Source organism: Priapulus caudatus, unplaced genomic scaffold (genome assembly GCF_000485595.1).
Source record: "Priapulus caudatus unplaced genomic scaffold, Priapulus_caudatus-5.0.1 Scaffold1472, whole genome shotgun sequence".
NCBI classification, from domain to species: Eukaryota; Metazoa; Priapulida; class Priapulimorpha; order Priapulimorphida; family Priapulidae; genus Priapulus; species Priapulus caudatus.
Genome location: NW_014578533.1, coordinates 28929 through 46234, shown reverse-complemented (window position 1 = coordinate 46234; position 17306 = coordinate 28929). Strand labels below are relative to the sequence as shown.

Sequence of the window (17306 nt, the reverse complement as noted above, 5' to 3'; positions counted from 1 at the left end):
GATATTCATCGAAGTCTACACAATGGCCAATAATACGCCTAAATGTGCTCATTGAATAAACGTGAAGGCAGGCATAAAGCGCATGAAACACGATGTGCGCATGCGCGGTGTCTAAGTGCCCAGACGCACCGCTCATCATGGGCGTTTAGACTGTGAAAGTCGCGGAGAATCGATTCCTCCCGTTGGGCTCAGCTACGGGAACCCGCTTCGGTGCCAGTCTATACTCCCGGCGTCTGCAGGTTAAAAATTGAATCTGACTGGATTCATTAGTTAGAATTAGCCGCGTGTGGACAAGCAATCTGATTGTGAACGATCAATTGAAATTGGTTCGTTTGCTCGCGTCGAATCCCATCGCAGGTAATTCGACAAATTTTGCTATAAATTAGGTTTATTGTCTCGGGAAGGCGGAAATCGACGAAGATTGTCACAAAAGCTCGCGCGGACACATAGTGTGCGATCGCTGGCCGCGCGGCAGGAATACAAATCCGCACACGACCGTGGAGAGAAAAATCATCGCAAGAGAATTAAGGGCGACGTAAAAGTTGAAGCTGCGATCCAACTATTGCCGCGAGATTCCGCGCAGTTTTCTAACCAATACATGATGTGATTCACTACTACCTTATATCATAAACTAATCACGTGACGGATGAAATCGAATTACCCGAAATCGAAATGTCGAATTCGAAATTACCACGTAAACACGCGACAATGGTTGCGGTAGGGAAATAAACATAGGTCGTATGTCGTGCACTCATTTGAATGTTATTGTATACGTTCATGCGCGTGTAATACACGTATTTTGTATATGAGTGTATTCAAGGTGAAAGGTGGGCACTCATGCTGGTCATACATTATCATTATAATAATCTTACAAGATGTAATCGATGTATATTTCATTCTTACGATTGGCGGATTAATATACGCAATCTAACACAATGGCTGGTGGGTCTAGGGGCGAAATGATGTGACTAACTGCGTGGGTAAGGTGTTGGAATTCGCGCACAGACCTTGTCAATATTTCATAGACGGAATTCAGCGAAGATATTCAGATTCATGAACTTAATTCGTACGAACGAGCATTGTTAGAAGACGGTTAATTAGTTATGGGCTGGTAGACGTCTGCTACTAACGGAGGTAATTGAGTTTTTACCCGGCAGGTTATGTCACGTGACAGAGATACTAAATGACGCTAAAGCGGTATAATTGACTCCCAAGTACCTTACGAGGTATGCGTGCGTGCGTACGCGGGTGGGCGTGCATGTATGTGGCTATGCGTGCATGTGTGTGCGTGTGCATGTGTGTGGGTATGTGTGCATGCATGTGTGTGTGCGCGTGCATGCGTTCGTGGACGTTGTCAAAGGAATAACTAACTGTTTGCATGAGAAAGGAAACGGTGCGGCAATATACTGCGTTCGTTGAAGAATATTATGGCTGTTGAGAGTGTGTGGTATAACTGGAAGTGATTGGAAGGGGATCGGAAAGTTAGGATGATAGTGAAAGAGATATATGTAGAGGTGGGGGAGGCTAGATACATGGCAACTAGAGGAGACGTGAGGTTGGGGTGCCTAGTTAGTTAAATTTATGGGTGCATGGAGTTTTTCTTTTCGTGTCGCATATAAACACTACGTTAGCCTATATCGGTGCTGCTTGAGGCCATGCACGTTACGCAGACAGTGATACATGCACAAATTGCATTCAAGTCCGTCATCGCCGTTCTCTCCGAAACTACACCCTCTGGACCGTGCCCGAGAGCGCCTAGTAATTCCCTCGAGTTTTTCCTCTCACACTATCAGCGATGAGAGCTCGATCGGTCGGGCCATTTCTCTTCGAGGCATGCTATGCAGGTTCTAAGAAAGCGCGATAAGAACGTGAATAATATCAACGCGACCCGCTCGAACCTCCGTGTTTTATCGGTATATCGAATGACGTACGGCGACGGCTTTAGAATCTATCATCATCTTTAGATTCGAACAACGTCGAATGCGTCTGCGCGCAGGCGGCCATTTTTTTGATCGGGAATAATCAACGCTAGCGCCGCCTGGAATCCATGATACGGCCGTAGTTCGTTCTCGTGTGTTTTTCCGTGATTGTCGAGAGAACAATCGATGGAACCTGTAGCATTTGAAGGCATGCGACGTGGTCGTCTATATGTTAACGCCGTGAAGACGGTGGCTGCTGTATGGGCTAGATGGATTAGGCCAACGTGCACCCGTATACACCATAACTCGAATAACTCTTGAGTATTCTTGTAACTTTTGACTTACTTTGAGTAGAGGTGGCCGTAACTGTTACAGAGTAGCACGCGTGTTAGAGCCACGAGAGTCAGGTGGTGACAGTTATGACTAATGGATATTCCCTGCCACGATAGTTAAATGCTAGTTGATATAAGCATTATATGTTAGCCAACACGAAATTTAGTTGCAAACTAATCCAAATGTTATATATATTTTAGCGAACACAGCTGTTATATATTATGCGAAATGAAAGTTAGATGAAAGTCATAGCTAATATGACCCCAGAGACGAGCTAACACTAGTTATCCTTGACGCCAGATTTAGTGGCTATAGCTTCCACGTTCATTTTCATTCACGAGTTAAAATCAGACGTACGTACAGTTACGTTATTTGACGTTGAATTTAAAGTGCGGTCGATACAGAAATTAGCTAACTCGACGGTTGTATGTATTAGTGAATACGACTAATTGCGTGCTGGCCGCTACTTGTGTTAAAGGTTATCTACTATACGAAAGGCGGAAGTTCGCTAACCCGACCCGTAGATACGCTAGATGCTAGATCGACGGCTCGCCCCCTCCCCACCTCTCCCCGCCGCTCCCCCTGCGGCGCTAGTATCGCTGCCGTACCAGCGCTGAGAAGCCAACACAGTACGCGCAGCATCCGCAGCTCAGGGCGAGGGCGAGGAGAACACACACAGCTGCTGCCGGAGCAATATAGTGCAGCGCACGCACTGCACACCTCCGCGACCGCACCTTCGACATTCCGCTACGGTATTAGTGCGCGCAGCCGCGTAGGTATTCTACACAGAGACGCGAGGTTGTGGCGCGCCTCCACGACAGTGTTTTACACAGAGACATGACGGTGTTACACACACCTGCACGGTAGCGTTTATTAATACAGACAAGAAGCGTACTCCACACCTCCGAGGTAATGTGTTTTAAATAGTGATAAGGAGCGTTCTACACACCCTGCAAGACAGCGTTCTAAATAGAGACAAGGAGCGTTCTCCACACGTCAGCCGAAGTGTTTTAAATAAATACAAGGAGCGTTTTCCACACCTCCACGACAGCGTTCTAGATAGAGACAAGGAGCGTTCTCCATACCCTACACGGCAGCGCTATATATAGGGGCAAGGAGCGTTCTACACACTACCGCGGAAGTGTTTTAAATAGTGAAAAGCAGCGTTCCAAACACCCTACACGACAGCGTTTTAAATAGTGACAAGGAGCGTTCTCCACACGCTTCCGCAGAAGTCTTCTAAATAGTGACAAGGAACGTGTCTCGCACACCACCACGCGCCACGGCAGTGTCCTACGTAAAAAGACGACAGTGTTTAACACGCCTCTGCGGGAGAGTGTGAGACGGGCGAGATAACGAGAGAGTGGGAGGCGTGAGCAGGACGTTAACGAGTGCTATTAACTAATAACGGCGTGCACTTGGCGAGGACTTAGCGAGGACTTGGCGAGGCCTATTGAGTTTTTTTTTATAAGTAAAAGCTTTATTCTGTTTCAATTAGGTTGCTGCTGCCGCTACTGCTCGTTACGTGCCGCGGGTCGTGAGATGTGCAGACGAGAGCAGTTTCGACAATGGTGAGAGGCACTTCGTGCAGTCGTGACAAAAATGCGACGTACCGCTATTGTAAGTTAAGCCCCTGGTACGTAGTAACGGATGGTAAACCCGCGTAAGCTATACAGAGACAGGTGCATGTGCTGACGTCACGTAGAGACAGGTGTAAAGTGAATCTGCGTAGATACAAGTGTAAAAAAGAAGCCGCGTGGAGAGAGGCGTACAAAAAGACAACGTAGAGACGAGTTTTGATGGAAACCACTTAGAAACTGATGTGAACGAAAAGCACGTGAAGACAGGTGTGGAAATAAATCCACGGGAAACCGAGTGTGAAGTAAAACGTAAGCTCTAAAAAGAAGCCATCCTTCGAGATGCATTCGCATCGAATGATCAGAAGGCGTTCGCATGTTGTCGAGCCGAGTAAAGAGACAACACGTCGGCTCAGCCTGTCTGTCGCCTGCCACGGCGACCAGGCGGGTCGACGCAACTCCTCCTCTGAACGACGACCGTCGGCGATATCCTTCAACGGTACGGTGGAGGAGAGCGAGGAACCCCCGCAGCGTGGCGCTCGCGTCGACAGTTTCGGCAGTCGCGGATTTGTGCTTGGCATCACGTGCGTCGTCGGCTCCGTCGTCGCTGCGCTGCTCTACTCGTTTTCGAAGCTTCTGTGGCCGACGACGGAGCGATGAGCGGAAGTAGTTTCCAGAACGTCGGCTGCCACGACCATGCAAAGATGGGGAAAAATTCGCGGGGCTGCGTCCCTCCATGCTGCTAAAAGCCATCGCTGTGGGCTATGTGCGTTCATATTAAACTCAATGTGCATGCGTGCGTGCGTGCGTATGTTTGTGCGTGCGTGCGCGCTTGCGTACGTACGTACGTTGCGCTTGCTGATGCCGACGCGCGAGCGACGACGCTGCCGAAGTGGCCGCCATGTTGCCACAAACGCCAATTAGAACGAGAGAGCGCACGCTAGCCAATTAAGGGCGCAAATAGAGCGCGCCGTTTACACTGCACGTCTGAGAGGCACGCGACGAGGAAGATGATGGAGAGGCAGGCATACGACTACGACAGCTTCTATATATACTCACGCTGCGGCCAAAGTCCGAGACAGGCAGGTTGGCTTGGCGTGCGAATCATAGTGCTATAAAGTGTGAAATCATATCGCCGACAGACTAGCCACGCACGCGCGTACTAGATGAAGCATGTTGTCTACTGCCTGGTTGTGTGTATCGAAGCAAATTGTATAGCAAAACGTTGATCGTAAAATGCATATTACATACGTCGAGCGAAATTGCGACATGAATGATTTATTCAAAACGCGTTGAATGCATACGTGAAAAGTCATATCAGCGTGTGAATGTAATATATACAAGCCAATACATATTTTTAATACACACACGCATGCACGCACACACACACGCACGCACACGCACACGCACACACGCACGCACGCGCGCACGTGCACGCACACATACTCTCTCCCTTTTTTCTCTGTACCTATCAGACCTTCTCTCTTTAGTCCCTTACTCTCTGTCCCTGCACCTTCTCACCTTCTCTCCTTTCCTTCTTCAGTTTCATCGTTCTCTCTTTATTTATTTATATATCTCTATCATTCTCCCCCTCCCTCTCTTTCCCCTTCTTTCCTTTCTCTCTCTCTTCTCTCTCTCTCTCTCTCTCTCTCTCTCTCTCTCTTCTCTCTCTCTCTCTCTCTCTCTCTCTCTCTCTCTCTCTCTCTCTCTCTCTCTCTCTCTCTCTATATATATATATATATATATATATATCGCTCCTCTCTCGCTCTCTCGATCTCTCAAAAAGCATCTCTCCCCTCGTGGCGGTCACTATAGGCGTGATATATGACGCCACGCCAGTTCGCCCTCGTTCAACGTGTAGTATTTTACCAAGAGTACATAATGGAGACTTATCTAATGGAGACATCTCTATTATCTACTCTTGATTTTACTGTTCAGCGGTTCAGGTGCACGATAATACAGAGAATTACCCCCCCCCCCCCCATCAAATTCGTTTCAGGCCCGTTTCTTACTTAAACGTCTTTCTTGGGATGTGATGTACTGGGTGCGCTGCGCGGGAATATACCGCTTTTTGCTGGACTCATGTGTAGGTTCGTTAACACGAAAAGACGACGGAAGCGTCGACAGAAATCTCTGAAAAATTATTCAAATTCTCTCACACGCGATATTTCGGTCTCGCATTTTTACCGCACGACCCTAGCGACTGACTCCACAACTCCTTGCTCACACAAACCTTGGTGCTGGGCAATCTTATGCGGGCAGCCTCGAGCATGTATCGAGACAGTCTAGCGCAGCAGACGAAGTCGCGTTGAGCGGCAAGCATCGGGAGTAACGGGAAGACTATTAAGAAGGCCTTGCGTTAAGCGAACATGCCACCAGCTGCTCCAGTCATCACTGTCATCGCTATCTGTTAAACACACTCCGCACGCTGATTTCAGAGATCCGTGATGAGTGAGTGGTTTCGTGCGCTGCCTGGCAATGTTATTATTCATCATAGTGGAAATAAACAATGTATGGCTCGTTATCGACAATCAGTAACGGAATTTAGTTGCGTAATATAAATATCTATAGAGTAGGTAATGTTGAATACGGCATACAGTGTTTGTTCGGGTACGAGTCCATTCGTATGACACTACGCATATATTTGTGTTATTGTATATATATATATAGAGAGATATATATATATATTCTCGCGCTCTCTCCGTATCCTCCTCTCTCCTTTCTCCCATTTCTGTTATTCCCTCTCTCGTCCTCTTTCCTTTCCCTCTCTCCTTCTCCCCTGCTATCTCCCGTTCTCCGACTCCCACCCACTTCTCTCTTACGTTCTTCTCCTCCCTCTCCGCTCTCATTTCCTCTTTCATCTTCCTCTCTCGCCCGATGGTGCCGGTAGCGTATGAGATTTATGCATATATATACTCACTCAACGTCCAGCCGTTAACGATTGATTGCTCGCGCAATCTACTACCCAACCTCGCTCTCACGGGAACACGTCCAATAGTCGGACCAATCGGCACGGGAAGCTACGAGACTACAGGACTTGAGGCTCCGTGATCGATCTCTTACAATGCGACGATATTTGTATGGGTATGGTCTAGCTTGTTCGATCCACCTCACCGTCGGTCGTAAGTGTGCATATCAAATAGCGAGCATTCAAGGATCGGTTGATAGAAGCGCGCGGCGATGCAAGAGGAGACGAGCGAGTTACGGTGCGTGTCGCTGGGTGAATCAGCGATTTTCAGAACGAATAGCAAATAACAGTTTTTAGCACGTAGGTGACGTCTCGATATTCGACTAACGACGCGCGTGTGCGTGTGAGTGCGTGCCTGCTGTGTGTCCGTGCGTGCGAGTGCGTGCGTGCGTGTGAGTGCGTGTGTGTGCGTGCATGCGTGTGAGTGCTTGCGTGTGAGTGCGTGCGTGTGACTGCGTGCGTGTGAGTGCTTGCGTGTGAGTGCGTGCGTGTGAGTGCGGGCGTGTGAGTGTGTGCGTGTGAGTGCGTGCGTGTGAGTGCTTGCGTGTGAGTGTGTGCGTGCGAGTGTTTGCGTGTGAGTGTGTGCGTGTGAGTGTGTGCGTGTGAGTGCGTGCGTGTGCGTGCATGCGTGAGAATGCGTGCGAGCTTGCTGTGCCTATACATATGCCAAATACTGAACATGTCACATTGCTACGTTGTGACCGCACACATAGTATAGACCACTTCGGCTATGTATTCCTCTAACGCATTCCTTTAGTTCTCGCTTGATTTTCGCATGACAAACGCCATGTGGTTAACTCGATCGACAACATTTACGTACCTTGCTTAATTTTTAAATAATTTGATCTTTCTATATATATATATATATATATATATATATATATATATATACTATATACTATACACTACATTCACGATATTCGACGCGTGATCTCAGACGTTCGACGATATCGATATCGGTATCGATAACCACGGCGTCGCCATTTACGGCAGGCGGCGACGCGAACGTAAGATCGCATTCTCTGCGATTTCACGACCACTTAAATAAATTATTATCAGGAGTGCATTAATATAAAATCGTGTCTATATTATGCACTCCTGGATATTATACTATATGTATGATATATAATGTTATATATAAATATCTATCATATATAATGATATTCTTACATAATACATCGGTCACTTCGCAATCTGTCAGAGCTATACGTCACGCACGTACGCTACGCACGCACGCACAGCGCAGCGCGCACACAATCTCTATCTGTCTCTCTGTCTCTTTCGTCTGTCCTCCCTTCTCGACCACTAGACACAAGAGCGTGGAGTGAATGGCTGAGATACAGAAAGTGCATGCTCTCGAATTTATTGGAAAGTGTGGTGCGGACATGTTTTCGCTTTATCGCTTCCATGCATAACACGTTTAGGTGTTATGAGGATGAAGTTGGTCGAGATATTGCCTATTCCGCGTTCTCTTACTTTCTCTCTTACGCACACATACACACACACACACACACACACACCACACACAACACACACACACACACACACACACACACACACACACACACACACACACACACACACGGGCGCACGCACGCACGCACGCACGCTCTCTCTCTCTCTCTCTCTCTCTATCTCGCTCTCTGTCTTTCTCGCTCGCTCTATCCTGCTCTCTCTCTCAGCTCCTCACTCTCTCGGTCCCTCTGCCATCTCCCTCCATCCACCTCTCTCTTCTCTACTCTTATTTTCTCTCCACCCCGCCTGTCCTTCTCTCTCTCTTCCTCTTCTCGCGCTGACTGCGTCTTACATCACAAAAACCATATATATATATTTCAAGTGTTTATTTAAACGCAAGCCGCTCATCTTTCTAGACAATTTCCCCCTTTCCAGTGTGTTTATTATTTTTGCTATCTTGATAACATGAAAGCACTGTACTTATCCTAATGTTACTTTCTAATAGTGTTATGAAAAAGCAATAGTGCGGTGACTGGCACCCCACGCACTCATATACCCCGCCATGCGCGCCAATATCGAATAGATGCTTGAACATGCGTCTTCTGACGAAATGTGTATGAGAGATCGAATACACGTCTCTCAATCATCTACCTTTTCTCACACTCGCAAAGCACGCGTGCTGTACCATTGTGTGAGAAAACGAACAATGGCGCTCGGCAGTGAAATCGTTAATCGACGGAACTATAAATCTTTAGTTGTGTTCGTTTATCATACAGCTTCCATCACTCTATCGATCACACACATGTTAGAAGTTCTCACAGACAATAAGCCTGCCCTTTTATATTATTGCCTTCATCCGGTCGGAATACGCGCCCTGATTTTCGCGTACAGTAGACCATAAACCTGTCAGCGCTTAACAATACACGTTTATAAGAGATTTACGTCTTGCGCAGAACTGCGCGCGGAGAAGCAATTTCACAGCAGTCACTGCCTGCGTAGACATAGCTCTTCAACAAATTAAACAGACGTCATGTGCTACCGTACGTCACGCTCACAGCACAGCCCACGCACTCACCGTTCGAATAGATATATTAATCATGAAATCAATATGTGCCAAAAAATACATTATTATTACAGCCATTAGATCCTCGTAAATCTCTATGATTTTCTGACACCATTATCTATAGGCCTGTAATCCTAGCAGCGATGAGAGGCGGAAGATGCTGTTCTCTCAGCAGGGATGAGAGCAGGTGCTGTTTCTCTTAGCACGCGGATGAGAGGAAATGCTGCTCATCTCTTAGCAATGCGGATTGAGAGGAAGATGCTGTGTTCTCTAGCCCACCGGTCATGGAGAAGGAGGATGCTGCAGTCTCTATGCGCGGATGAGGGAAGGAGTGATGCTGTTTTCTCTAGCAGCTAGGTGAGGGGAGGAGAATGCTGTGATCTCTAGCAGCGTGAGTGGAAGGGAGAAAATGCTTGCAATCTACATACGCAATGGGCATGAGGGAAAGGGATTGCTGTGACTCTAGCAGCGATGAGGGAAGGAGGTGCTGGAATCTCTACCTGCACGCATGAGGAAGGAACGCGATGCGTGTTCTCTAGCAGTGGTGAAGGGAAGGGGGATGCCTGTGTTCTCTAGCAGCGCAGAGTGCGGAAGGAGACTGCCTGGTGATGCCTAAGCAGCGTATGTAGGGAAGGAAGGATACTGACTGTTCTCTAGCAGCGATAGGAGAGAAGATCTGTGATCTCATAGCAGCGGATGAGAAGGAGGATGCTGTGATGGCCTAGCAGTGGGTGACGGGAAGAGGATGCTGTGATCTCTAGCAGTGGGTGAGGAAGGAGGATGCTGTGATGCTCTAGCAGCGCATGAGGGGAGAGGATGCTGTGATCTCTAGCAGTGATGAGGAAGGAGGATGCTGTGGCTCTTAGCAGTGGATGAGGGAAGGAGGATGCTGTGATGCCTAGCAGCGGATAGAGGAAGGAGGATGCTGTGTTCTCTAGCAGTGGGTGAAGGAGGAGGATGCTGTGATCTCTAGCAGCGGGGATAGGGAAGGAGGATGCTGTGATCTCTAGCAGTGGGCTGAGGGAAGAGGTGCTGTGATCTCTAGCAGCGGATGAGGGAAGAAGGATGCTGTGTTCTCTAGCAGTGGGTGAGGGAAGGAGGATGCTGTGATGCCTAGCAGCGGATGAGGGAAGAAGGATGCTGTGATCTCTAGCAGTGGGTGAGGGAAGGAGGAGGATGCTGTGATCTCTAGCAGTGGGTGAGGAAAGGAGGATGCTGAGATCTCTAGCAGTGGGTGAGGGAAGGAGGATGCTGTGATCCTAGCAGTGGGTGAGGGAAGGAGGAGGATGCTGTGATCTCTAGCAGCGGATGAGGGAAGGAGGATGCTGTGATCTCTAGCAGCGGATGAGGGAAGGAGGATGCTGTGATCTCTAGCAGCGGATGAGGGAAGAGGATGTGTGATCTCTAGCAGCGATGAGGGAAGGAGGATGCTGTGATCTCTAGCAGTAGGTGAGGGAAGTAAGATGCTGCGATCTCTAGCAGTGAGTGATGGCGAGATGGTGGGGGGATGTAGTCGGTAAGGAGGGGATGCAGAGAGTGGATGCTATTATGATAAAATGCGGAAAATTTCCATATGAACAAATTTTCGTTCAGTTACAGATACTGTACATACGGTACAGAGATATTGCATGGAAACTTCATTAGATCACGCCAGCACTAGGGATTGCATCTCTCTGCATGAATGCAACTAAACGTTGAATATGTACAGCTTGCAGCGCAATAGAGGTCGAGGGAGAAAGTCGGTATGAACTCAACGAGAATCTTTGCAATATATTGCAGCGTCAAGTTTTTTTTATCTTCTATATCGTAATTTCAGTATATCGCACATCGTCCACACAACTAAACCATCTAACATTCATTGTAATGTAACTACTGAATTCATCCTATCTGACCCCAGCAGCACAAGACGTACATGCGAGCACGTGTGCGTGTGATAGTGTGCGCGGGCGCATGCATGTGTGCGTGCGTACGCGCGCGCGTATGTTTGGTGTGTGTCGCGCGTGCGTGCGTGCGTGCGTGCGTGCGTGCGTGTGTGTGTGTGTGTGTGTGTGTGACAGAGAGAAGGATACACGCAGATAGACAAGTCGCGTCAAAACGAGGAAGAGTAACCCGGGTTATATTCGTCCCTGCACGATGCATATATATACCCGAACGTTAAAACGCGCCAAAACAGACTTTTTGACCCTATAGTGAATAAAGCATTCCGTAACCAACTTGGTCGTGTAACCGCAAGCAACGATGCACTTGTTTTTCAAGGCAGTATGTGGAGGCAAACCTTTAAAACATGGATTTTCTAAAGCGTATTTTCTTTTTTCGAAGCATCATGCATCGTACGAGAAAGATCAAAAAGGCAGTAATGTATGTGGAGGCAGCCAATGTATGCCTGGTTAACCAATGTACAACTGTATGTGGAGGTAAACCATGAAAAACATGGATTTTCTAAAAGCGTATTTTCTTTTTTCGAAGCATCATGCATCGTACGAGAAAGATAATAAAAAAAAGGCAGAGCAGAGACAGGCAGTATCAAGCAGGCAGGCAGGCAGGCAGAATCAAGCAGGCAGGCAGGCAGGCACACAGGCAGAGAGGTAGACAGACAGACAGACAGAAAACACACGCGCACGCAGATGCGCACAAACACGGACGCACGAACACGCACACACGCACGCACGCACGCACGCACGCACGCACGCACGCAAGCACACACACCTACACACACACACAGACACACGCACGCACGCACACAAACACACACACACGCACGCACGCACGCAGGCACACACGCGCGCACACACACACACACACACACAAACACACAGAGGGGGGCAAGACAAAGACAGGGACATAGAATGAGTGACAGAGGAGGTGATACGCGCGCAGAGCGTGCATGGGAGAGGAGAGCGCGCCCGCGAGAGAGAGAAGAGCAGAGAGAGAGAGAGAGAAGAGAGAGACGAGGAGAGAGAGAGAGAGAAAGAAGAGAGAGAGAGAGAGACGAGAGGAGAGAGCGGGAGGGAGAGAGCGGAATAGCAATGACGCGCTCAATTCATCTCCACGCACCTAAACATGATTATTCACGGAGCGATGGAGCGAGAACATGTCCCTAACGCACATCACAAGTTCGAGAGCAATTTCTCTCCATCTCGCTTGTAGACGCTCGCCTGGTCCGCCGGTCCTATGTCGCGAGCCTTCATCGACACGACGTGGGTACAGACGCGACGTCACACAGTCGCCGACTGTAACCGATACAGCCGAAGTGGCGCTTTCGAACACTCACATTTAATTAAAACGGATCCTCCAACGATATGGCCGATCGCCACGCCAACCGGCAGATAGGTGCGATATGATATGACTACTAGGCACTTAGGATATGACTACTAGGCTTAAAAAAAAAACCTAACCTAACCCAAAAAAAAAAAATTAAATTAAATTAAAGTGCCTAGTATCATATCTCAGTATCGAACCTTTCTGCCTTCTGCCTCGCCACACCGCATGCTCGCCTCCCTGGCGGCGCTCCGTCAGCTTTTGTGACGCGATATACGCCCGTCAAGACCGTAGCGCTGTTTGCGGCAAATCATATGCAAATTAAGAAATTCAATATCGCGCCATCTATAATCGATTGCTCAGAACGCTGGGAATCGCTTGTATAGTTGTCGCGCTGCAGCGGTGGCAGGCGGTGCGCGCGGCCTGCGGATACGGTTTCAATCATACATGATTGATAAAACGCCGACATTTTCGTTATAATTACACACGTAATATCGATGGCTGCGGCATTCACGGCAGATTTGCGTCGCCGCCGCGGCTGTCGGGAAATTCAAAGATTCGACGAGTTTTAACGACGTTGAGAATAAACGCGGCGATGCAAACCAATCGGGAACAATACATACATACATACATGCATGCATGCACGCACGCGACGCACGCACGCACGCACGCGCACGCACAGAACACAACACAGACACACACACCACACACACACCAGCACGCACGCACGCACGCACGCAACGACACACACACACACATACATACATCAGGAGTCACTAAAAAAACAATCGCTTTCATTTTTATTATCGCTTCGTTAGTTCGTTATATATATATATAAGCATAGAACTAATATTGGTTACTAATATACTATATTGGCGAAATCGCGAAGTTTGGCAATCCCTAGAGATGACCTATTGCTTTCTAGGCAGCCACTCGTTAAAGGTTCGAGGATTCGTGCGCCTAAGCCATATCAGTAACAGATCTTTAGTGAGACGGCGCTCCGTTTCTATAATCCCCATCGCTATACGGATCATTGCCGTCATATTATTGAGCATTTGATACAGAGAGCAGTAGGCGGGGTATAGTGATCGTGCTCGCAAGTTTCTGCTGCGCGCATCTATATGGATTGATATTGATCACAGAGGAAGCTATAGCGGTTCACAGCTCGCGAACAGAAAAGGTCTGGCGCGCGCCGACGGACAAAAAACACTATACGCCGCCACAGCGTCTCATCGTTACAGAATTCGCATCTATTCGGGCTAACCGCATTTGCGAGGGAAGATAATTTTGCATCAGCTACAGATCTAGAGACGCCTCCGCCACGAGAGCGGATTAAGCCGTGAAAACGCGATTAGCGTTGAGAGAGCCGACGTAACAGGATGGTCCCAGAAGGCAGCTTCGCTCGATCAGCCTCTCGCCGCTCGCCATCAAAATTAATGAAAACGTCTTTTATTTACGCCGAACTCTCTGTAAGTAAACAGAGAGCGAAGCCTCGAATCGCAATGGTTCCGCGCGAATACACGTTATCCGAATAATGACGATGATAATTATAATAAAGTGTCGACGATAAAATTATAGTTATCTGGATAAATTATCCGCATAATATAGTAAAGTTATCCGGATCGAAATAACAGTCGGTGTCGATAGCGTCTTATTCCCAGAGCACAAGGACATGCGTTTAATGAAGCGACAACTACAGACAGCACTCAGCAGAGCTGTTAGCTGCAGCTGCTTCTACTGGTGCAAAGGCTGCAATGTCTGTCCTTGATGAGTGTAAAGGCGTATATGAGAAGTTAAGAGGCACGACCGCGCATGGGTTGTCATGATCAGTAAACTAGCTTGCGAGAGCAGAGGCTGCATTCTCAGGTCTGTGCGTATTTGCAACTGACAGTATTTCTTAATAATACTAAAATCAAACAGAGTATACACGTGGTTAGGTAGCAAGGCATATTTTATTAAAAATCTCTATAGATCTAAACGGTCGTGAATACAGGAATGCCACGCGTGGATTTATGACGTCATCGAGCTACCGTCGCGTATCTTCTCAACGAAAATTTATATTAGTTGCTACACATCTACTGAGACCCACATCCACGCCTGCAACAACAAATTCAACCCCACCCATCGACACACGGACACAGACAAACGGCGAAAACCACCATCAACTATATAATATGCATAATCAATATAGCTAGAAACCGCACATTTCCACTACACCAGTACACACTCTGTGGCACTGCTGGCAAGAAAAGGTATGCCTACAATGCAGGCACACAATCACTTGTCGCGGACGCCACACGCCGACGAATATACACCCATGATGCCTTGATAGTTTGATTACATAGCTGCACGGATCGCGTGCGTTCATTACGTATCTAGTTATTCGCATATCTCAAGTTCTAGCTCCGCTTATCACACACACGTCAGTTGAGTGCGTGCGTGATTACATTCTGCTCACTCTCGCTCTCCGTGAATTCGAAATTTGAACATAAATGCACCGAGAGTGCTGCTGTCAGAATATTTATCCACGGCCCACGTAACGCACAAGTGCTGCTCCGACTCAACAATCAACCTCCGCCAACTGAAACCCGTCCGCATATCGCGCGTACTGCATGCAATTGAAAGAACCTGCCGCGTGCATTTTCGGAGAAAAAAATTCGCTCATTAATTAGAATTCTTATAGATTAGTATAGATTCAACGTACTGATATATTATAGGGTGCATCGATTCGTGAAGGCACGAATCGAAATCGGTATGGACCACTGGTGTATGGATGCGCCACTCACTCTCACCTCCCACCCGCCTCAGTCACTCTTGTTCAGTTCCTCTTCTTCACCTTACCACTAGTCATTGGCACGGCAACGGGCGCTTGGTATTTTGATATGGACAACTTGTTGAGGTAGTGCAGGCCCACCATCGAGAATATGACGCTGAAACAGAAAAATGCAACGACTATTTAGCCCTCTTGGTTACCTCTCTGTATAGCAACAAGCAAATCCTGAGACTTCTATGAGAATATATGAGTATACAGTATTTATTATAAGAATTCACAACAGCCCTCAGAGTAAGACATAACAGAGAAATTAAGGTGAATAGCATAGTAAACATAGTATAAGCCACGACTGTTGTGATCTTGTCATTTATAGACGTTTTGATACCTCATTAACTAATTAATTGCGGGGAGGGGAGAGAGGCGGAATAGCAATGACGCGCTCAACTTCATCTCCACAGCACCTAAACATGATTATTCACGGAGCCGATGGAGCGAGAACATGTCCCTAACGCACCATCACAAGTTCGAGAGCAATTTCTCTCATCTCAGCTTGTAGACGCTCGCCTGTCCGCCGGTCCTATCTCCGCGAGCCTTCATCGACACGACGTGGGTACAGACGCGACGTCACACAGTCGCCGGACTGTAACCGATACAGCCGAAGTGGCGCTTCGAACACTCACATTTAATTAAAACGGATCCTCTCAACCGATATGGCCGATCGCCCACGCACCCGGCAGATAGGTGCGATATGATATGACTACTAGGCACTTAGGATATGACTACTAGGCACTTAAAAAAAACAACCCTAACCCTAACCCAAAAAAAAAAAAATTTAAATTAAATTAAAGTGCCTAGTAGTCATATCATATCGAACCTTTCTGCCTTCTGCCTCGCCCACACCGACATGCTCGCCTCCTGGCGGCGCTCCGTCAGCTTTTGTGACGCAGATACGCCCGTCAAGACCGTGAGCGCTGTTTGGCGGCAAATCATATGCAAATTAAGAAATTCAATATCGCGCCATCTATAATCGATTGCTCAGACGCTGAGAATCGCTTGTATAGTTGTCGCGCTGGCAGGCGGTGGCAGGCGGTGCGCGCGCGCCTGCGGATACGGTTTCAACTCATACATGATTGATAAAACGCCCGACATTTTCGTTATAATTACACACGTAATATCGATGGCTGCGGCATTCACGGCAGGATTTTGCGTCGCGCCCGCGGCTGTCGGGAAATTCAAAGATTCGACGAGTTTTAACGACGTTGAGAATAAACGCGCGGATGCAAACCAATCGGGAACAATACATACATACATACATGCATGCATGCACGCACGCACGCACGCACGCACGCACGCACGCACGCACAGACACAGACACAGACACACACACACACACACACACGCGCGCGCGCGCGCACACACACGCACGCACGCACGCACGCACACACACACACACATACATACATCAGGAGTCACTCTCGATTTCTCAATTGACACGCTTTGTGGTTTTGCATAGGGAATTCGAGCCTTGCTACGCTAATGTACCGCACACGCTACATGCTACACGCTTAGAAGCTACACGCCACACGCACACGCTAAGCCACGCTACACGCCACGCGCACGGCACACGCTACACGCTGCAGGGTACACGTGCTAGGCTCACGTACACGCTGCACGCTACAGCCACCACCCTACGCTCACGTACACTGTACGACGCTACCCTACCACTACACGCCACAGCGCTACACGCTACACGCTGCACGCTACACGGCCACCCCTCCACGCTGACACGCCTACACGTACACGTACGCGCTACCACTACACGCCCGTACACGCCACACGCTACACGCTACCGCTACAGGCACCGCTGCCGTGCCACGCTACACGCAGCGGCTTACACGTTACACGCCTGCACGTGTTGTGTCAGACTGATACGTGGACGCGTTGCGTCGTCAACAGCGCC

General features: G+C 48.3%; 1 protein-coding gene across 1 annotated transcript in view; it reads right to left on the bottom strand.

Moving 5' to 3' along the window:
* Window positions 1-14499: 14499 nt before the first annotated feature.
* Window positions 14500-17306, bottom strand: part of LOC106816743 (keratinocyte-associated protein 2-like) — a 17593-nt gene continuing 14786 nt past the window's right edge. The window contains exon 5 of the mRNA XM_014821366.1: window positions 14500-15503. Within this exon, the coding sequence (XP_014676852.1) occupies window positions 15392-15503 (112 nt within the window). The 3' untranslated portion in view covers window positions 14500-15391. The remainder of the gene's footprint in view (window positions 15504-17306) is intronic.